General features: G+C 39.6%; 1 protein-coding gene and 1 long non-coding RNA gene across 4 annotated transcripts in view; one reads left to right on the top strand and one right to left on the bottom strand.

The window, feature by feature from the left end:
• The window catches only part of LOC115597187 (stromal membrane-associated protein 1-like), an 83,543-nt gene extending 66,327 nt beyond the window's left edge, over positions 1–17,216 (bottom strand). Inside the window, exon 1 of one of the 2 annotated variants that reach the window (XM_030442939.1) lies at positions 16,876–17,216. In XM_030442939.1, coding sequence (XP_030298799.1) covers positions 16,876–16,993 — 118 coding nt within the window. In that variant the 5' untranslated portion in view covers positions 16,994–17,216. The remainder of the gene's footprint in view (positions 1–16,875) is intronic. The other variant, XM_030442938.1, reaches the window with a different exon arrangement.
• A 1,027-nt stretch (positions 17,217–18,243) lies between these two features.
• LOC115597035 (uncharacterized) lies at positions 18,244–21,267 on the top strand. Of its 2 annotated transcripts, XR_003987001.1 has the most exons (5): positions 18,244–18,442; positions 19,011–19,207; positions 19,292–19,360; positions 19,728–19,865; positions 20,619–21,267. It is a non-coding gene; the product is annotated as an uncharacterized LOC115597035 (long non-coding RNA). The 2 variants fall into 2 exon arrangements; XR_003987000.1 differs by lacking the exon at positions 20,619–21,267 and having other exon boundaries at positions 19,728–20,011.
• Positions 21,268–23,053: the final 1,786 nt, after the last annotated feature.

Below are 23,053 nucleotides of genomic sequence, written 5' to 3'. Positions count from 1 at the left end.
CATTGTAAGCATGGCGAAGCGGCTGCTCACGTCTCTGTCTTCTAGGGCTTTGACTTTTGGCCCAAAATCATATTCGAAGTTCGTTGGTTTATCAATATTAATATTTGAATATATTCGAATATTTATTAATAATATTTTGACCATTAAATGCCTTCAGTAAGACCTATATTGGTATCAAACTTAAGATGTACATGTTCTTTCCACCAGAGGGCAGTGTATCAATCAATGTCAATGGGCAGGCAATGATGTTTTCAGAAGAAAAGCACACAACTGTTTTTTTTTTACATTTTTATTAAAAGTCAGACCCCTCCTCCTCTTCCAGCTTGCCGGGATGTAGTGTTTACAGGTGGGCTCTCAAGTTGCGGGGTATGTGAGTTTGGTCCTACATATTTTACATATCATTTTGTCCTTAGTCGTGATTTTTCCCAAAGTAGCGCCACACGTTACTTTTCGGATGGTCTGGAGTGTAGATTTCGAACTCCTCAGGCGTAGTTGTTGTAGGCTTTGGCACGGCCATTGTTCTGGTATACAAAATAGGTGCCAGCCAGGACTCTAACGTCACCTACAGGAGCCCAGATGACCAATAATAGCCTTTCTAATGAGCTCGCGATTCACAACTTATCCAGGCGTGAAAAAGCCTCGGAATCTGAATTGAAAACAACGTTTACAAGCAAACACGTTTACAAAAAATAATACCCATAACAGGTTAGAATATTAAGGGCTGCCCTAATATTCGTTCGAATATCTTTATTTTTGTAAATATTCGAATTATATTCGAATAACGAAGTTCGGAGTCAAAGCCCGACTGGAAGCTGAAAATATGTGTAATTACCACGTACTGTCCAAAAGCCATGTGAGAAACAACGAAAAGTACAATAGTAACGCTAGCACGGCCACGTCCTTACAGACGTGCATTACTGCTGCTACATTCAAGTCATCGGACTCAAAAAAAGAGTTTTTTGATTGAAGATTATGTGGCTATGGGAAACTTGAAGAGAGAGAAGCTCACAACTAACTAGTCCTACAGCTTAAATAACTTGTTTGAGTTACTTTTGAAGAAGTTTAAAATGTTTGGTTGTTGTTTTATGACAAGTCAACTAAAGTTTCATTACTTGTTGCTTGTTTCTGATGCACTTTAATGTACTGTACGGTACAGTATTGAGGAAATATGTTGTTTGTCAACTCAATAAATGTAAGTTAATTTCTATTTAATTTGTGTACATTTTAGTCATTTACATTAAAAAAAACACTGTTTTTGGTAGTAAAATAAGAGTAAAAGTTTAAAAAAAAAAAAACAGACTTCCCTTTAGAATGTGTTATTCTGCTCTGGAGTCAGAGATAAACAGGGATTGAGAAATACTAATAACATCATGCTTAATGAGCACACACACACATAACCGAGTGGACTTGCCAGAACTTTCCAAAACGGCGGAAAAACAGGAAACCTACACACCAAACCAATCAGCAAACAGAACAGCACACACACATACATACACGAGTGAACATGCACACACGCACGCACACAAACTTTGGAATGATTACTGGAAGTTACATGATTTTTAGGAAAGATAGGGAACAATGAGGTAATCTTGACATTTTGGTGGTGGTCCAGATCATCACTTAGAAACTGTGTTTACAGCTGAGGTATAAAGGCTTGGTCAGCCCAGCAATAAACGGAACCCACTTTTTGCAACCCTATCTCTGTGTCGATTCTTCTCAGAATTTGGGCTTCAGCATATACATGTTGTATACATTTTGCTACAACACTATCCATCAACACCCTAGAGTATGATCAAGGCTTGGCTTTACGGAATGCCAAAATTTTAATAGAAAGTAGCTAAAGCCTATTTGAAAAGTCACTGGACATCACTAGATGCCATCATTGGCTAATTGGTAGATCTTTTACATCCATATCCATCCATCCATCCACATCCACAACCATACATGAGCTGCGCCAACTCCAAGATTGAAAAGCGGGTTTCAGAAGCTGTAAAATAATCTGACTGCACTTTGTTTGAAGCAAACTAATGCCATTAAACTAACTGAAACCAGTGCTGTTAACACACTCATGCATATATTTGAAGATCTTGTTTGAGCAAAGTCAGGCTGAAAGCCCCCAGAAATCAGCGGTCCAAATTCATTATCGGCCATATATAAAGTGGTACAAAACATCCCTAGCTTTGCCAAACCTCAATGGAGATGAAAAGGAGATGGCACGGAAATGACAGTCAAATCATTTTAATGGGCGAATGGCTGCAGTCCCTCAACGCCATCACTGGCTCTAACCCTCTCCAGAGCATGAAACTCACTATCTGTCAATTCGACGATTGAAAGCGACTTTGAACACAGCGAGTGCAAAGGATCAACTTTTATGGATCCAGGCTACAGAATGGTGCTGCAGTGGGGACGGTTAGATGGCGACGGGAATGCACGCAGTCTAGTGGGCATGCCGGTCTCGGGTAAGAGCATCAGTGTGTTAATGCAGTGGCACTAATGCGCTAGGCGGCCTAAAGGAGCATTAAGGCAGGGATGACTGAGTGTTAAGCCCAAATCAAGCAGCTCAGCCATTGTAAGCTGGACTCTATCTGTATGGATTGGACCTCACTTCGGTCTGCTCTTGGATAACCTCTTTCAAAACAAATGCATGGCAGCCTTTGCTGATTTCTCATCTACATGCAGTGACATAGCCAGCGCATGTCATATTGCACGTGTTTGCATGCAGTGGCTGGGAATAATTTTTTGGTGCAGATCATCCAGATCATACTGAAATGCTCGTAACAGCAGATTTTCATAACGGAGTCAATTCTGGCTTCTGAGTATTTCTATTACTGCAAGAAAATCAAAAGAGCAGTTCAGCGCAATTTGGCTGTATTTAGAAAAGAGACTGGCTCACAAAATGTACTCTATCACAACAAGACACATGCTTTAACGTGTGTCTTTCATTCTAAACTGTGCTGTACTAGTTCAAACATCCAATCACATTTCTCTCTGGGATGAGGGGCAGCCAGCACTGGTGCACTTTGATGCTCTGACTGGTGTCTGTAGATGATGACAAGCAATCGCTCTGACTCACTTGGTGTAATCTGATTACTCCCCCTTTTGCAGCAACCCAACTTCCTACAGTTAATGTAAATGGAGGTTCAAGTTTCCTCTATTCCTTTTGTATTATGTGCATGGAAACCATGTTCCTCAGCCACAGTTCAACCACTAGCTAACAAGACTTTGATGCCCCAATTTCCCCTTTTTTTTTTTTTAAGTTGAGGCTGTTACAAATACGGTGCTGTAGGTGCAACACAGCATGTGTATTCAAGAGCTCAGCAGTCAATTTAACTGAAGGCCAATGTATCAGCTGAAAAATGTCTCCCTCGGTATCAGCAATTATATAATATATTATATAATTATATTCATCCTTGATTAATCTGCCAATTAATTAGAGTAACTGACTAGTTGTTTGATCTGTAAAATGTCAGAAAATGATGAAAAATGTTGATTAGTGTTTCCCAAAGCCTAATAATACGGCCTCGAGTCTTGTTTTGTCAACAAACCAAGGACATTCAGTTTACTGTAACAGAGGAGTAAAGAAATCAAAAAATATTCACATGTAAAGAAGCTTGAGTGAGACAATTTTGACTTTCTTTTTAAATCATTCAAACCGGAGGATCAATTAGTTAGTTTGTTTGTTCGTTTGTCAGCAGGATTACACAAAAACCACCAAAAAGATTTCAACCAAACTTGGACGGAGAATGGGTCTTGGTCAAGAATAGACCCCATCAACTTTCTTTATCATTGCTGGATAGGATGTTTCTTGACATTTCCATTTATCAGGCGTATTTAGGTGGCCGGAATCTTTGAGTGAGTACAATCTGATGTGGAAACAACTTGACAAGAACAACATCCATCTAACCACTGTTAAATATGAAAAATAAGGACCATGCCTCCGGATCTTAAGACGGATCTATAGTTTCACGCAGTCATTATGCAGAGCATGTGGCGTAACCTACGCACGTGGACTACGCAGTTATGAACATTTATACATGAGCATTAGTGCATCTGCATTGCTTTTGGTGGTCCTGAACAGACACAACACTGGCAACACCAGCCACCACAGAGTCGCACCGCTGCATGACTCATCAATGTGCTAAGCATGGAGACAAAAACAAATGAAGGCTTCACATCTGTTTTTTTATTGTGATATATCTCAAAAGTTTTGGAGTGATGTTTATGTTTATGCTGCTCTCTGTCCATTCTCTTACCCTTAAACATGTTATTTGCTATGTTAACCCAGAATGCTCTTGAACACACGACGAACTTTGTTATCCTATGCAAAATGTTTTATTTACAAACAAAAATGAGCAAAATCACTACCTAAATTTGCTTCTTTTCTCCTGGAACTGAGCTCTTTGCTTAAATCTCTGATTTTGTTAAGTAACAAAAAAAGTAATACCTTACTGAGTCATTATGAAAAGTTTTTCCCTGAAGCCACGGTCTGAACTATCTATTTATTTATTATTTAATTTTTCCCTTTCTTCTTCTTCTTTTTTTAAAATTATTTACTTATTTACTTATTTATGTATTTTATTTTTAATTTGAACTCTAAAGCACCCGGCTAGCCTTTCAAGGTATGTGCAAGTGAATAAAAAATCAAAAGACACGGCAACGGCGAGCCAAAACAGATCCTCTACCACCCAAATTGCATTAACGGTGTACAGTAGCGGCTCCGTTGTCTTCATCTCCCAGCCGCAGCTGGACAACCTGGTTCTGCAGAATATTGTGGGAGAGCTGCAGTTTCAATGTTAAAACTGATAGAATAATAGCCGTCTGTGGTTCTATATGGGCTGTGGCAATAATTTTGAAAAATAATAGCTCGCATCAACATATTGAAAAAAAAAAAGAACTATGAACTACTTCATTTTTGGAACTGTGAACTTAGTTCAAAATTTTGAATTATGAACTATGAACTGAACTAGTTCATTTTAAAATTTGTGAACTGAACTTTGAACTAGTTTGTGTAGAAAGTGAACTTTCCCAACACTGAACATGGGTGAGCAACACAAATATCCCCCAGTTATCTATTCTTGCATAACACACACTTTAGTGTAATGTTAAAGTGTTGTGGCAGACGCAGTATCACAGCATTTGCCATCACAGCCACTGTGATTTAAGAGTGCTGACCTCCTGCACTGGTCTGTTTCTATTAACCTACTGACTGCTGCATGGTCTGTCTGCATGCTGTCCAACCATGAATCAGCTGCTGTTGACCTAATGTTCAACAATACCCTCCGTTTGCAGCATCCATCAAAAATGAGTGGTTTGCAAACTTAAAATGATCTACCCCGAGTCTTCAAATGAATGAATAAATGCAATGGATGCATATGATTACAATGAACTGAATATTCCATAGATAAGCAATCGCGTTGGTTCTGATGCAGTAGTATCTGTTCATCTGTGTCTCATGCGGATAATTCAATTCAATAACAGTTTTATTATGCTATTTATCTTTACACTTGCTCTGCATTGAAGTTTGGACAAAAATAGACGGCTGAATTGAGCTCTCTCAGTAGACATGAGCCCTGCAGTCCAAACACACACACACACACAGAATAGAAACACACTACTTTATAGACTGCTGACCTGATTAGACACAAATGAGTTCTTCTCATTCGCTCTCTCTCTCATACACACACAAGACACAGACACACACATACACACACACTGTCAAGCACTTTACTGCAGGTAAATTAGAGCATATCCTGCACACACACAAGTGTTTTTGAATGAACATATGATGTCACAGACACACACAAGTTAATAAATATACACAAATATAAATACACAATGTTACCTTCATGCATACAACCAGAAACATGCTGAGACAAACAAACAAAGTCATCCCAGCTAAGAGACACACAGACAGACACACACACCCTGGAGCCTCGATGAGTGACAGCGAAGGGGGGAGGGGGGCCAGCCGAGCATGAAATTAAAGCCCCAATTGTCAACCTGAGGACAAGACTACGAGTGACGGGTCTGTGTGTGTGCGCACACGTGTGGGTCGGCCACCACAGATAGCAGGTGTTATGTTCTTCCATAGAGATCAATCTGTGATTAGGCATCGGGCGGTACAAAAATGTAATGTAATGATTATCCAGATCTACATATTTGTGATTCACAACATTATCCTGACAATCATCAAAATATTTGTAAAAATGAAAAATAAAACCTAAAATTGCACTCAGACATAGTGGAATTATTTTGATCTTACCTTTTGATAGGAAACAAATTGTTACATTGCATCACAGACAGGACACATATCATTTTGGGGGTGGGGAAATAATCACATTTCTATAAATCGTAAGGTCTTCCTTGACTGTTATATACATGCTGATGGCTTTTTAGACATTGTGTGAAAATGCTCTGCAGCAGCAAATAAGGAGGAAAAAGATCCAGTGATATAATTCCTGCAAGCCTATTTGATCAATATTTGCGAGCGGGAACAAAAATCTGCGACAACACTCTTATTTCTTCAGGGACAGAGTAAAGATACAAAGTTGAAAGCTTTAAGGCTTTAAGAATCCCATTTTGTCTGACCTGACTCATACAAATCCTGCAGGACCAATAATACTGTGACCGATCTGTTCTGAACCACAGGAGCCAGAAATCTGTTCTCGCTACTGTTCCAGAAACCTTTCTCCCTTTTCATTAGAATCATCTTTTGTCCTCATTTTTAGTCTAATTGCTCTCTAGCTGTTATAACCTTTTTTTATTTCATTTTAATGTCTTCTTGTAAAACACCTTGAAAACTCAGCATTACCAGAGCTCTCTCTCTATGTTATTAATTACTACTTTAAATATGTTTGGCTGTATGAAAGCAATTTACTCCTCCTACTTCTTACCTCCAGCACAAAAGAAACAATCGCTAACTACTACTGCATACAGTAGAGGCTGAATGCTGCCACAGGCAAGAAAATAAGCCATCCCTGCAATACTGAAATCCAGTGGTATTCTCCTTTAAAGAGGGTTAACAGCCTCCAGTTCCTAATTAATAAAATGTCCTCTTAGCGAATCATCGGAAGGCTGCCAAATTGTTCAGCCCAGGCAGGAGGAGAGAGGAGAATGAGAGAGTGAGGGGCCGGATGCTAAGGGGGGAAATAAAGCAGCACTGTGCTGCTCCCTGCTGGTCCATTACTGTGAGTCAGTGTCAGCAGTAATGAGGGAGGAGTGGACAGACTGCTTCTATAAGAAGAAATGTTTCCCTCTCCATGCAGCAGTTCCCTCTTTATTATCACAAGAGGAAAGCCTAATAAAAACTTGTCATCTGCTCTTATTGTCTGCTCTTAAACGAATGCAGGAGCGTTATGGTGCAGACAGTCTATAAATCATGGCAGATGGATACTACATAAAACCATTATCAGAGGTAATAAAGACTGAATCAGCCAGAGGGATATACACAGGGACGGAAACCAGAGAATTGAAATAACAACTTTAAGTCTGCAATCTGGCATGTGGCTGGCTTCATTGTGTTTTCTATAGGAAAGAGATTCATTATACTGGAGCATCGGCAAGCCTGCCAGCCACAAGATTTAGGATCTTTTAAATTCAGGCAACAGACAGCAAAGATAATGGGTAAAGGGATAAAGTGAAGATAGGATTCCATCTGCTGGTGACGGAGGGCAGTGTAGTAGGTATGTTAATATTCAAAACCAGTATTGTTGAACTTTTTTTAGAATTGATTCATTTATAAATTAGAAATATTCCCTCATTTATATAATCAACAAAAAAAATGTAAATATTCTTAAGCCAATACAAAACAACGCCACCATAAATGACACGCACCTTCTTGTGGTTTTTATTGCATGAGACTAATGAAGAGCTAAACAGCATTGAAGAAACCCAAACTACCCATCACCTGTTTGTTTAATCTTATCAATGCTGCGAAAATCTATTCAGCCTGAACATCAGATGACAAAGGTGGTACAGGCCAATTTCCTCTTCTCATTGTGCCAAATCAGCCATATTTTTCTCAACAAATCAGCCTCACAATAAGAGTCAAATATAACGACTCCAATGTTATAAGTTTCTTTCAAAATATGTCTAGACATATTATTGTGAAAGGCTGCACAATATGGTTAAAACACATAAAAAGTGCAAATGATCATTTTGGCATCTTAGTATTCATTGTCACTGAATACATTTTAAATCATGATGGTGTGACATTTGTTGACGTCTGTACCAATCAAACATGTTTTCTTACATCTGGAGAACAAGATCTGTAGGCCATGGCACCACTGGAGCATTACACCACTTCATTATAATGCTGTTTTGTCACACAGTTTACCTTTTTTTTCGTTTAATTGCAGCTTTTGTGGATATTGCACCTGGCCATAATGCAATTTTGATTATATTTTGAGTGATTGCACAGCCGTAATATGGTGGGATGCACAGCAGTGTATCGTAGGAAACACATAACATGTAATCATGTATGACGTTTTGAAGTGGCTTTAGATTAATCGGTTCTGAATCTGCAACCACAGAGAGATGTCAGACCATTATCTCTTATATTGTTGCAGTATAATGGCCAGTAGGTGTTGAGTGAGAACACTGAAGAATATGTCTTTGTTAACCAGCCTGATTTATGGCCAGCATTAGCGGGCAACAAAACAACAACAACAACACATCAGTTCTTGGAAGTCTTCTGACGGAAAGCCGCCCTTGAAACTATTACTGCTTCAACATAGAAATGGAGCTTGCATTCTATTTCTCACATTTGTAACATTTGCATTTAACTTGCTTAACAGTCAGAAACAAACACAACTTGTGTGACATTAAGCCAAACCAGCCACCACACCCTTTAAATGCAGGCAGATGCTGTCCCTCTGCGGACACTGCAAGGCTAACCTGTCCTTCACACCTTTAAAATGTGTATAATTGCAGGTGTGTGTGTGTGTGTGTGTGTGTGTGTTGTGCGCGTGTGTGTGTGTGTATGTGAGGGTGGGTGTGCGTGTGTGCGTGTGTGCGTGTGTATATGCAAGCTTCTGGGTCCAAATTAGTGTGAGTGTGAGTGGGCCTGTGCCAGTATTTTATGTGTGACAGCGGAGAGGTACCAAGGACAGGTCGTCAAAGCGCCGAGTGCCCTGCAGGCGCTTGCCAAGATCTGCTGTGCCAGCGCAGAGGAGAGCATGTGCCAACTCCGAGCACCCCCAGCCACAAATCATAACGCTGACACATTGCCAGCCACTGTGTGTGTGTGTGTGTGTGTGTGTGTGTGTGTGTGTGTGTGTGTGTGTGTGTAGCATTTGAGTCACATTGGTGAAAGGATTGTGTTAAAAACAAAATTATAGTCTGGACTCTAAGTAGTAGATGGACTAAGAAGCCAGGGAGGACAGGAAAATGGGTTTGCAATCAATAAGGACTCCATAGCTCTCTTTCTCTATCCCTCCCTCTCTCTCTCCCTCTCTCTCTCTCCCTCTCTCTCTGTCACACACACACGCTCTGAAGATGTAGGGCAGTGTGTGTACACGGGAGACAGGAGTGAGAGTGGAATTACAGCTGAGAGGCTAAGGTGAGTCACCACACTGCAGTGGTCACGGCGGAGCTGCCACACCCAAACACACTGACTGCAGCAGGCAGCATGGAGGACCGGTCACGCCAAACCCTAAAACAAACTGATCAATCACGGAGGAGCTCTGTAATCTGAGCGTTCAATCAGCCACGCAGTGAAGGCTTGTTTTAAAAATCGATAACAGCTAATGCACTGACTCCGCTGTGTATGGAGTGCACCGCGTCCACTGGAGGTGTTCACGTTCAAGCACCAAGAGAGACAATTTAAGAAGTTGACAAACTCAAGTCCAAGTCCACGCACAGAAGTTCAGCTCTGAAAGTCTTGTGCATTTATCCTGGCAAACAATGGGATTTGTTTTCCGAGATACTGAAATTAACAAAGGACATAAGGATGGTAACTTCTGAAAGCCTAGAGTGTCTTCAAATCCTCCCAAATGAGAATCTGGAATTATAATAATGCTAATGTTTTAAAAGATTATCAAAATAGTGTATGCTGTGTGGTTTAAACTGCTATTACATTATACGTATACTACATAATCATATGTTTGGGAGATAAAACATCTATCAAATGTAAATGTACAAACTAAGGAAACAATAAAGTTGCTTGGTTTCAAGGTTGAAACTTTTCTCATTTCATAAACTACAAAAAACTTAACTTCAAAATACAAATCATCTAAAGACACATCCAGTTTACTTGATACAATATTTCTAGGATTACTCAATGTGTAATGATATCTATTTAAGTTTCATATTTACTTATATTTGTATTTTTCTCCTCCGTTCCACTTAAAGAATGCACGTTTTCAAGTCTTGTATATTTTACAAGCACAGCTCGACTTAATCTTGGGCACTTTTTGCAGATGATGGTTAGGCTCGTTCAAATAATATTCAACAAAAAATAAGTTAAAGAAATAATTAAGACCCTTCAGGGATTCAACAATAATAATAATTTTAAAAAGATAGAAATGTAATTCAATCGACTACCACTATCTGTGAATGTCATCTTTTTTGCTGATAGGCTGGAAGCTGTCAACAAAGCAAAGATATCAATGTTAATATGATAAATCGGTGTTCCTCTAACTGCTAAGTTTACCTGATTGCTACATAATAAGTGCTAATTAGGAAGCATTCAATTAAAAGAGGAGTTCCCTGCTCCTGTTGGCTTTGGTTTTCTTTTGTGGTCTTTCCAATAACAGTTACAAGATTGAGATTTCTTATTGATCCCAGACTTTTCAGACTGTGTGTTCCACAACATGCTTGCATCTTAAACTTGCTGATATCAATTTTGATCTTACGAGGCTTTTTCACAAGACATCTTGTTGTCTGGATAAAAATAGCTGTGACACAGTGAACATGAGTCATAGGGCAGGGCTGAATGTTGCTGCTTTATGACTGAGATCAGTAAACATGCCTCAGGCTGCAGGGCGCAGGTCGCAGCGTCGCTGACTGATGCAGAAAACACTAATCTTTAGATCGCGTTTTAATGCAGTTCAGTAAAAAAGGATTATTTACTTCATCGGTTGTTAAAATCACTCATGGCATGGATAAAAATCAGGAGTGACATGACATAATTATAATAAAACTGTTATATCTGTGGTAGAGTATTTATTAGTGTTGGATGCTCGAGTTACATAAATCAACTTAAGACTTTTTAAAGACAGTTCAGGTTGTAATGTCAGATGTCAGATGAACGGTTTGTTGATTTTGGTCAAACATTTACAAGTGTCTTAACTTGAAAGCAAACATTAGACTCGCCTGTTGTCAGACAGATCATGAGATCATCAGATGTTGGCTTTTTTTTCAAAAAATGACCAGGAAAACATGGAGAACAAAGCAAGGGTATGAGAGAGAACATATTCACCTTTCACTTATCACTTTCACACATGAAGAGGCCTCAAAGGCCAGCGATATCACCTCCCAAATCCCTTGTGCGTATGCGACAGTGAAGGCGCCATAAACAAAGGCAGATAGCGGGGAACAGGCAGATGAGGCCAGGAACAGTTTGTTTTCTTCAACAGGGTGACGTCTTCAGGAATCATGGTTCGTGTGCCAAGAAACTGGGACCAGTTTGTGCACCACCGATGGGAGGGCTAAAGTCTAAACCACGGTTTCTCCCCATCTTTTTTACTTGATTGTCCAATAATAGTATTCTTCCTATCTATATGATTGACCAATGACAATTCAACACATACGTTGTGACAGCAATATATAATGTATTACATGCTGAAATTCTATCTCTTTTGTCTTTTGTCTGGGCGACTCGTTGCAGTTAACAGCGTTGCTGCTTAGGGCTCTGCTGCCTGCGAATTTTCAAACAGAGAAAGACCTTGATCAAGCTTTTTGCTTAATGATACAATTCTTCTTATTAAATAGTTAACAGTACGTCGTAGTCTGTCTTCTCTATTGGTCTGTCTACTTTCACCTCTCAAACAAACAAACACGCCTGACAGATTCAATATTTCCCACTCAGCTTTAATACTTGAGAGGAATTCACAGGTACAATGCTGCACAATAGCTGCAAATCAACTCACGTGAACACTTCTAACACCACTGATTCTATGTAACGCAAAATACCCGACATTTAACAAAGCAGCACAGCAATTACAGCCAGTCTCTAACCCACCAGCTGTCAAACAAAAGTGGTAGTAACAACATTGTCTTCCTCAGTTGAAGCAGTTTGCTCAACAACTGAGACATACAGCACAATTAGGAAACAAGGTTTCAACCACATCTCATGGGCTTCCTCCCCCATTACATCACACATGCAGTCGCTCAGGTGTAATGGAATGGAGGTGATGTTAGAACAGACTTACACATGATAACAGGTGGTCATACAAACCACCTCCTTGACTGTTGAAGCACAATATATACTGAGCTGATAATTTATTGGTCTGAGAATGGAAAATTGAAAATAAAATATGAAACAAGCATAGCACACTGTTGTAATGCATCAAACTGCTGTAACTTGGTAGACTCATGCAGGTAGAGAGGAGTGTCTGAGAAGTGTCAATCATGCTTGTGCATACGCCACTGGTAGCCCGCCTCTCTCCAACAGTGCGTACTAACCAAGTGTTGACAACTTAGCAACTTTGTTGCTACATTTAGCGAGTTTTCAGACCTTATAGCAACTCTTTTTCAAAAAAGCGACTAGCGACAAATTCAGCAACTTTTTCTGGTGTTATTGGAGACTTTTGGAGACTCACAGGCAGCCCAGTCCTCACGCAGCAGTTCGTCCCAGCTGTATTCAGAGCTGGAGGAGATGTTCTTCACGTCCAGGCTGGGAAATCGGGCATGCGCCACTGGCTGATCCGATGTAAATGTAAACATGTTTCTGTCTAAAATAAATCACTGCACTAATAAGTTTATTAGTCGTTCTAAACATAATAAGGGTGTTTTTTACTCCCTCTTTGTCCCTCCCACTGCTTATTCCTCTCTTCTACAGTGTTGGTTACAGTAATACTCGCAGTAGCGCACATGGCCTTAAGATGTTGCAGTCAAGCTACATAGCTTGTTGGTAAATCTAGCTTGTTAGCTTGTATGCTAACTCCAGTGTTTAGCTTCGTCTTTATGGCCACTGGTTAGCAAAAGTGTCTTTCAAGTGACCAGGCAGTTATAACGTTAGTTTGTGGTCAGGACGCTCTGAAGAGGTTTAATTAATTATTGACCTGGTAATTCCGTCTACTGCGATGTGGGGAATACTGTTTGCTGAGCTGAATAAGTTAATAATAATTCATGAATAATAACATATTATGTAGCATGAAACCATGATAATTTCTGAGACACTATCATACATGCTATTATGCAACCCTGGTCGTCTTTGATAATGAATTTCAGAGGAAAACATGTTGGTCATTGTTTTTGTTAATGTAGTGATGTCAATTACATTTGTATGAGTTGAGCTATGGAGTTTTTATAGTAGGGGAGACCAGGGACATTTGTAACAGGGGAAGGTTGTAACACCTTGAATTCCTCCAATCAGAAACAACCTAGAGTGATGACACTCACTGTGCTCATGCTCAGTTAGTTTCCCTCCATTTTTGCTTAAAAGGAAACCACATTTGAAACTTCCTGATGGCGTTATCTACAAAAGGTTGTTTTTGAGGTAAAAAAAAATTACCTTTCTTTCTGATGTACATTTTTGGATGCTGTTATAAGATCAAATGTCTATGAATTCAAACAAGTATTATTAGAATCACTGTTTTGTAAGCTTCAAATAGAAATGGCTAACAAGTGTCAAACTAGCAGTCAAGCTAGCTCACATGAGATGAAAACATGGTTGGTGATACTGGGACGGTTGTAACGCCCCGTTATATGTATCACCAACCAAGTTTCACTTAAATTTTAAAAACTAGCCAAGGTTAGGGATAGAGTTGCAGATATTGGTATTAAAGAGAAGCTATGCAGTTTTGGCAATTTCTTTGCTTTTTTCTTACCGGCCCATAGTTGCATGGCAGGTTTTTCCGCTCACAGAAACTGATCCAGTAAAGGGTCACTGTGGCTGCTGGGTTTCATTCCAACCAAGAAAGAACACACCTGATTCGACTTATTCAATCAACGGAATTGTCTTTACACAGTTGATTTGTTGGATCAGGTGTGTTCTTGCTTGGTTGCAATGAAAACCTGCAGCCACAGCAGCCCTTTACTGAATCAGTTTGACACCACTGCGCTAGGGGGAAACGAGACGGCCACCATTCACCCCAGAAAAAGTCATATAACCATTCCAATGACCCCAAAGCTGTCAAGTTAAGGTACATTTATGTCATGTTGTATGAAAAAAAAGGTAATCATTACTTAAAACCATGAAATTAATAGTCACAATAACGTGACTGATAAATAATATTTTCCATTTTGACTATATGATTGATTCATTGTGTATATTTTAGACATGTTACAACCGTCCCTGACATGTTACAACCGTCCCTGTACACCGGGACTGGACGGTTGTAACAGTGGAGAGACTGTATTAAAATCAATTTTGCAACCTGTACATATTTCATAAAACCACTATTTTAGCAGTTGACAGATTGAACTTATAATATATAATATAACTATAATATAACAAATTGGTTATTCCAGTGTAAATGGTTTTTGATGTATTGCTAAAATTGCAAAAAAGTGTTAGAACTGTCCCTGGTCTCCCCTAATCATCTTTACTCACAACATGTCAGCCTTTACTCTCCAGCGTGCATCTTTTTTTAAAATAGTAAATTAATTATCCATGGAAATCCATAGTGTGCATCCCTAACCATGACACCTGGTTAAAAGCTTCAGAGCAAACAAATAAGCGGCACCTTGTCCTGTGTGGTTTTTTTTGGTTTTTTTTGTGAAACCATTGTTTCGGGTCAAGGTCAAGCATGAAAAGCTCAGCTGATATATGTGACAACTAAGCAAATCCACTGAGAAAGACAGGCAGCTGAATGACCTATAAAAAGCCACTAGTGGGCTTTTTTTTACTTTAACTTTGACATTATTTTTTAAAGACTTTATTTACAATAATATATGAAATGTCTCTGTATGGCGTGAAAAAAACATTCTACTGTGTGCCTGTAGGGAGCTACAACACCAGGCTGGAATCATTAAATGTTATTTAGATCATTAGAACATCAAGATGTGAATGAAGAAGAAAAGATGCAGCATCAGCAGCAGGCAATGGGTATCATGATATAACCTGATTCACTGGCTGAAGGAGGTCTTTACTACAGATTTACAATAGTCAGATGGCAGCATAGGCATGGTGATGACGCAATCGCCATTTAATCTCCGTCATAGGTAGCCCCGATACGAGCCGTTCACAGTCCAGTCAAAACTCGGAAATTCATGCTTCCACACTTTTCGCTAATGCAAAAGTCTCGATCCTATGACAATTTTGCACACTCTGTTATGCAAAACATTATGAAATTAATATGCACTTTTTAAGTTGATTCCGCTCACCACGGGTAATTCTTTAGTGAAGGCACGCAAATAAAAAAAGTTGGGATGCATTGCGGTTTGGTGTATTGAATGTATGCCGAATTACAGACTGGTTCTTAACCTAAGGAACCTCCTTGATTTAGGTGTAGCTTAGAGTCTGTGCGAGGGAACATAGAACGTTTCGGGGGGGGTTATGCTCTGCATGAGGAGGGTGTCAGAGGTAAGGTGTTGGCTGCAGCAGGCAGGTAGCATCTGATGCTGACGCGGGACGTCCACAAAGGAAACGACACCTGTAATTTAATGTTCCCCACACGGGACACGCACGTTTTCCGCTCATTAATAAAACAGTCAAGGACATGACATCGATACTGTCTGGCAACATCTGCGCCAAGTTACCCGCACACACGCGCGCATGATGCAAAAGCGGAATAACTGTCCATCCGATTTCAAAATAAAAGCTCCTAGCATGGATTTTCCAAAACAAACTTTTAAAGCAAGGTGAGAATGATTACAATATCCATACCATTATAGCCAGTGGGAAATAAAACCCTACAACATCAAAATCTCAATAAAATGCTGATCCCAACATTCCTCATCACAGATTTTATTACAGCCAAGTGAACAATTCACACAAACAGCAACAATGATGCATTAACTAAGTCACAACTTCATTTCTGTTTAATATAATTGTACGATAAAATCATTCAGATAATTACACTAATTTAAATCAATAACATACAACTATGAGTTCTTTCTTGTGGTATTTGTTGCCTCACATCTTCATTTTTATTATCATCATTATAATTATTCTAAATAATAATATCATAATTATCGTGTTAAAGTTATAATAAGGATGAGGATCTTACTTAATTATTCCCTTACATAACTTCATTATTATTATTATTATTATTATTATTATTATTATTATTATCATCATCATCATCATCATCATCATCATCATCATCATCATCATTGTTCATATTATTACTTTCCCTTTTTAAAGTAATAATAATAATTTGAGGGTTTTACTTTGAAAGTGACAACGGAAGTAGTGCATCTTTTGTGGTTAGAAAAATGTCGGCTAACAGTTACATATATTCTGGCTTTATTCTGACAGGACCAGCAATAACGGTGTTTACTCTGAGCAACATAAATATCAGTAATGAAGACATTCATAATATTAATCGGAATGACACGCTAACGGGCAGCTAACGTAGGCTAACAGGGAGGGATGTAAGTGAAGCATAGCCGCACACAAGTGACTCCCATCAGTGTAACGTTAACGTTCCAGTATGCTGCTAGCTTGATCGCAGCCGTTAGCTGCCAACTTCCCACATCATCCCATCCCTTCACACACACACACAGACACACACCTCTGACATACAGGTGCACAGCTGAGGGGCTCACCTTTCGCCTCACAGTCGGCACAGTACTTGTTGTCGTCCTCCCTCAGCAGTTTAGACAGGATGGCCTGATGCTGCTCGTTCAGTTTCTGGGCTTTTTCTCTCTCCGACCGCGTTGTCATCTCGCCAAAAGTTTAGGATGCAGTCCTGCTTGTGTCGAGCCGATTAAAAAAAAAAAAAACAGCGAGTGCTCAGCTTGTGTTAAACAGGGTGGGACATCCCCGTGTATCCGCACTGTACCTACCGCCTGTATTCAGCTAGCTTGCAACCTGCTAACAAGGTAATATGGATCTAAGGCAGCATCATCCCTGCTGCCTTCAGGACTGTCGGAATTTGTGGCTGCAGCGCATGATTCAGAATCAGCTTTACTGGCCTCAGTGTGTTAAGGCACATAAGGAATTGGACTCAGGTTGCCAGTTACTCTCAATTTACTTACACACACGTAGAGATATGGCAAGGCAAAGCGAGTTTTATTTATATGGCATGATTCAGACACAATGCAACTCAAAGTGCTTTACAGGGGCATACAAATTGCATTAAAAGACATTCAAATTTGCATTTAAAAAACATTAAAAACAAGTAGGAAGACGTCATGAAACAAAACATTAGAACAGGTTAAGAAATAGGAAAGTAAGTTAAAATAGTATAGGTTTAAAATCTTAGCAGCTAAATACACAATCTTCTAAAGCAAGAACAGCAGACATAAACTGATATCTAGTATGTACAGGCATTCATGTAGATGAAAATAATGCACGACAAGCTGCTTCTGTATGAAGCTTGTAATATTTTTGTGTCACTGGTTAGGGTGCTCCACTGCAAGTGCCTATAATGAAATAAGGAGTGTTACCGGCAGAGAAGAGATTAGATGTTTAGATGAGGACAGGTAGCCTACATTTTTCTCTGTAGGAGGCCCCTGCAGTAGTTACTTGTATGCACCTACGTGTATTCAAGTTTTTCTCAAAAAAGAAAGATCTGAGTTTCAACAGAAGCCCACAGACGTACTGAAAATAGACTGAAACCCATTTAAACCTACTGAGAATGGCTCCTCAAGCAAATGTTTTCACCAGCTGTATGATGAATGATATTTCTGTGCAACTTTTATTTATACAGAATATAGTTATAATAAGTTAGGAGCCCCTCACATGTCTGTCTTGGAAATGAAAAACAATTCCGACATTTTTATTGTTTATTCTAGGTTAAAAAAATATTATTAAAAAAAACGGTCATCCCAAGTAGTAAATATTGTGTAATGACAAAAAAAAAAAAAAAAAGTTTTTTAGCTAATGGTTTGACAATTTTAACAATGTCTTTAGATTTTGGCTAAGGCACATATGATATTACAGTCTCGTCACATTTTGACATTAGAATATTTAAGGAGGATGCCCGAAACTGCAAGACTAAATCAGTAAAGATTGTGTGTTTGCATACATGAAAAAAACTAGTCTTAAGCATGTGTATTATGTCTGGTGTTAACCTCCCCTCTCTCTTCTGAGTGCCTGCCACATCGGTGGCCTGTGAATAACGTCCCAACAACAACAGCCACCACTCACCCTGCTGCTCCTTTACAGCAGGTAAGTCCCTGGTTAACCACACACTCCGATGTGGCATTGCTCTGGAAAATGATATCTCTGCTGGAAATCACAGCTGTACAGAACAAACACAAACATCTATTTAGGTCTTCGTCCAGCTAGTCCAGTTCAAAACCCCACTAGAAAAATGACACATTTTAGATCAGTTTGAAACAAAGGGGTGGCCATACAGTCCTGTAGCTCCGATGCATTATTTAGGATAAATAAACAAAGTTTTAAACTGGCTGTCTGACACAGAGTTTCAGTCGTCAGGCTGAGCTCAAATACACCTTATAATTCATCTGAGATGCAGGATGATTAGATCTGCATTGTAATGTCCCCAAAAAAAAAACGACTAGATCTTTGTTGAACATGTTGCCTTGGCGATAGATCTCACTGCGATTAATGTTTCCAACAATGTTCAAACCCACCAAAACCAAAATTCCACAAATTTGCTCAACAGTGCAGTGAATTTGGTCTCATGTCGCTATAACTTCTAGCTGCTCTTCTACTGAATATCAGTGGTGGAGACCTCTCAGAGTTATCTACCTGTGCCTCATGTACTCTACAGATGTCACTGGAGCCCGTTCATGCAGCTACACAACCAAAAGAGAGGCGTGAAACTCTGACACCTGGTGGACAGACTTGCATCATTACAGGTCGTGTAATCGCCTGTTCTGTGTGTGTTTGTGTCTCCAATGCAACCATGTACCAGCGGCGAGGCTCCCCTGCAGGCGTGGCCCACAACCTGCGATGTGTTGGAATGCTGTAAGAAACACACACAGAAGCACAAACAAACACACACGAGTGGAAACTGTTTCTCTTGTCGATTTTATTTTTGTCTCTCTGTAGGGATGGAGAGGTGTTGCAGTTTGGTTCCTTCTTACTGGGCTCCTCCTCTTCTGTATAGCCCTCCTCAGAGTAAGTGGTCTCTTAATCAGGGGTTGTGACACACAAGTGATCCCAGTGACCTATTTCCATTATTGATTCCTTTGCCTATTTGAATTTATTTGAAAACCATAATTATAATCAATTATCACGGTACATTAAAGATACTGATATAATTATTCTATTTGGAATTTCTGATTCTTACCAGAGAGTTCAGGCTCACTCTGACTGAAACCATTTCTTTCTTCCTGTCAGCAGAAAAGCTTCTCCAGGGCTTTTTCCTAAGTTTTACCAGAAAACAACTCTAAACAGAGGATTTGAAGTATTTTGTTGACGCAAATGCACTCTGGGAGTTGTGGATCTGTTGATATGTGTTATGCTCTTATCTGTGTGTTTTCAGTGGGTGAAATGTAGTTGTGTTTTCGTCCGTCCACGGCTGCCGTCAAGAGAAGACCAGGACACATATCACCAGCAAGTGGCAGCAGAGAGATTGCTTCATGTCCAGCAGAACCTCCAGTAGTGAACTGAAGACAGCAACGTATTTACACTCTGCTCACATTCATCTCATACATAAGATGGAAAGTCTCATGTGCTTGTTTTTTTATAGGGCAGAAAGACAAAGAGTCCGAGGAGCAGGATTCTCACGGAGGTCAGACAGTTTTTCTGTGGACCACGGCCAGTTTTCATGTGAAATGTGATGATAACAGCATGATATGTAACCACTCAGCATTATCTCTGCCAAGGTTAGATCACAGAGTGTTAAGGAAATTATTCCCAAAGATCAATTAAAGAGTAACTTGATACACCCTGAAGATCTTGAACCTGTTTGAAACTTTTAATCACAGAGGGCAGCGAAACGCTGCTTGTCAGACAGGTGTGCAAGGTGCTGAGTTGCTCTTTATGTAGTCGTTGAAAATAATTTGACAAATGTTATTAAATATTTACATCGTACAGAGGGTGAACTAGGTGGCTTAGACTTTTTGGCACTATTTTCTCTCATTGGATTGAAGCAGAGAAGAAACAGGACAGCAGGGAAGAGAGAGGGGCAACAAAGGTCGAACATTTGTGAGCATGCAGCACTTTTATGGTCATCTCAAATGATCTAAACAGTACTTTTGATCAGATTCAATATCAAACAACACACAGCACTACTTCTTTTTTTTTTTCTTTTTCAAATGAAAATTATTTACATTCGGCATTGGTATCAAATATATGACTGACCAATGACCAATGCAAGTTTAAGAAGTGTTTTATAGTGGACTGATGTCTGTTTTTGTTTGTTTGCCTGAAGATGTCGCTCAACAGACATCAGTTCACACAGCAGTGACGGAGCCTTAAATCGAAGAGACTCTGCCCGTGAGTGATGTCACCTACTTCTTGGTTTCGAGGTCTACTTTTCCGGCCTCTACGAGACCAGCTACCACTGCGCTGTTCCTCCCAGCTACACTTCCGGAAACACAGATGAGTCCACCCACTTGTTCACAGCTTCTCTTTTACATTGCTGCATCTGTAGCTGTTGATCGTGTAGCAGTGTGAGAATATGAAACAACATGCTGATGGTGAAATGCTTAATGGAAAAGGAGGTCTGCTGACTTCACCAACCCATCAGACTTACAAACAGCACTTGTGACAACACTTTTAAAAAAGATACTGTTGTATCTGTATCCCATCAGGGATCAGTCTTCTCTTATACGCCCTTATTCAGTCCCTTCAGAAAAACGCGATTATGCGATCGCATAATTCAATGCATAATCAACCAAAGTCTGCATATTTATGCCGGGCTGCATTTTTTCAATATGCCGCACTTTCGCCACATAAATTGAAGATTTCAGCGCAAAACATGCGGGGTTGCATGACTTCATAATCCCCGCATTTTCGTTGCAAAAAAGTCACAAAAAAAGGCAGAAAGTTGAAAAATGTTGCATTTACTTCACCCAAGAGCACATTTCCCCTGTTGCCATGGGAACGTTATGAAGTGACGTAATTACGTGACTTGAACATCATCAAAAGCTGCAAACCCCCTGATGAAGCCATCATGAAGCCCGCAAATCAGTCTCATTAGCCAACAAAAAAGTCATACTAGTTTCAGAAACCTTACAGTTGTAAGTATATTAGTAGTATGTAAATGTACGGTACAGTAGGAGATTGCACTTTGTGCATTGGAAGCACTTATTTTAACAGAAGATGTCTGTTTTATATAGCTACCTCTGTAAAACAGAAAGCAAACATTTAATTTTTTTTATATTTTATTTATGCATTTTTTCAGAAGTTGTAGCATATTCCTTTTGTAAAGCTACAGAACTTGTTTGACTCATCAATGTTTTGTAAGTTTGAGCCATGTGTTTATTGAGGTCTAAAATAAAACAAGATGAGAACTTAAATATTCCCAGCACTTTCTGTGATGTAGTATGCTTGCTTATCATAGGAAGTAATAAGAAATGACTCTTTACTTTAAGGTAGTAACCTAGTGAGAACAGGGTGTTGGGGGAATCACTTTTTTTTCTCTTTTTCATCAAACCGCAGTTTTTGCAAGTTCCCGCAATTTTTGCAAGTTCCTGCAATTTTTACAAGTTCCTGCAATTTCATTGCATAAAATTGCATAATTATCCCGCATATTCCATCAAATTTTTTGAGAAAACGTGCCACATAAACAAGGATTTTTGCCCGCAACAATCACAAAAAAACTCTGCATTTTTCTGGAAGGACTGCAATATATTTGACTTTGTATTACTTGTAGCAGTCAAGTTGTTCAAGACTTGCTATCTTTCTTTGTTTGGGGCTGATTTTCAGGGAATTCAGATCACCTGTGCGCAGGACTCCACCCTGTGGAGTGGAAGCAGCTTGGGGCGTTTCTCTGCCAGCCAATCATGGTGTGACAACAACCTTTTAGTGAAGGCTTAAAACAGGGGGGTGGCACACAGGGAGTCTCATCCGTTGGGTCTTCCCTTGGCTGCCCACATCTTTCTAGTGAGGAAACTGTGTTTATTTGGGAACCCCTTAAAACCCAAAAGCCCTTATATACCTTCAGTTCAACATTTTGTTTCCCCTGGGGCTTGTAGGAGGCATTTGTTGGTTCTCTTTTTTCCAAGTAGTGGACATTGGGCATTTCCCTCCTAGATTTTCCTGTTTTTTGTTTACATTTGTATGTACAGTGTGTACGGAAAGTATTCAGACCCCTTTAAATTTTTCACTCTTTGTTTCATTGCAGCCATTTGCTAAAATCAAAAAAGTTCATTTTATTTCTCATTAATGTACACTCAGCATCCCATCTTGACAGAAAAAAAACAGAAATGTAGAAATTTTGTCAAATTTATTAAAAAAGAAAAACTGAAATATCATATGGTCATAAGTATTCAGACCCTTTGCTCAGTATTGAGTAGAAGCACCCTTTTGAGCTAGTACAGCCATGAGTCTTCTTGGGAATGATGCAACAAGTTTTTCACACCTGGATTTGGGGATCCTCTCCAGTTCTGTCAGGTTGGATGGTGAACGTTGGTGGACAGCCATTTTCAGGTCTCTCCAGAGATGCGCAATTGGGTTTAGGTCAGGGCTCTGGCTGGGCCAGTCAAGAATGGTCACAGAGTTGTTTCGAAGCCACTCCTTTGTTATTTTAGCTGTGTGTTTAGGGTCATTGTCTTGTTGGAAGGTGAACCTTCGGCCCAGTCTGAGGTCCTGAGCACTCTGGAAGAGGTTTTCTTCCAGGATATCTCTGTACTTGGCCGCATT

The sequence above is a fragment of the Sparus aurata genome, chromosome 15 (assembly GCF_900880675.1).
Source record: "Sparus aurata chromosome 15, fSpaAur1.1, whole genome shotgun sequence".
NCBI classification, from domain to species: Eukaryota; Metazoa; Chordata; class Actinopteri; order Spariformes; family Sparidae; genus Sparus; species Sparus aurata.
This window is presented reverse-complemented; position numbering and strand designations above follow the sequence as displayed.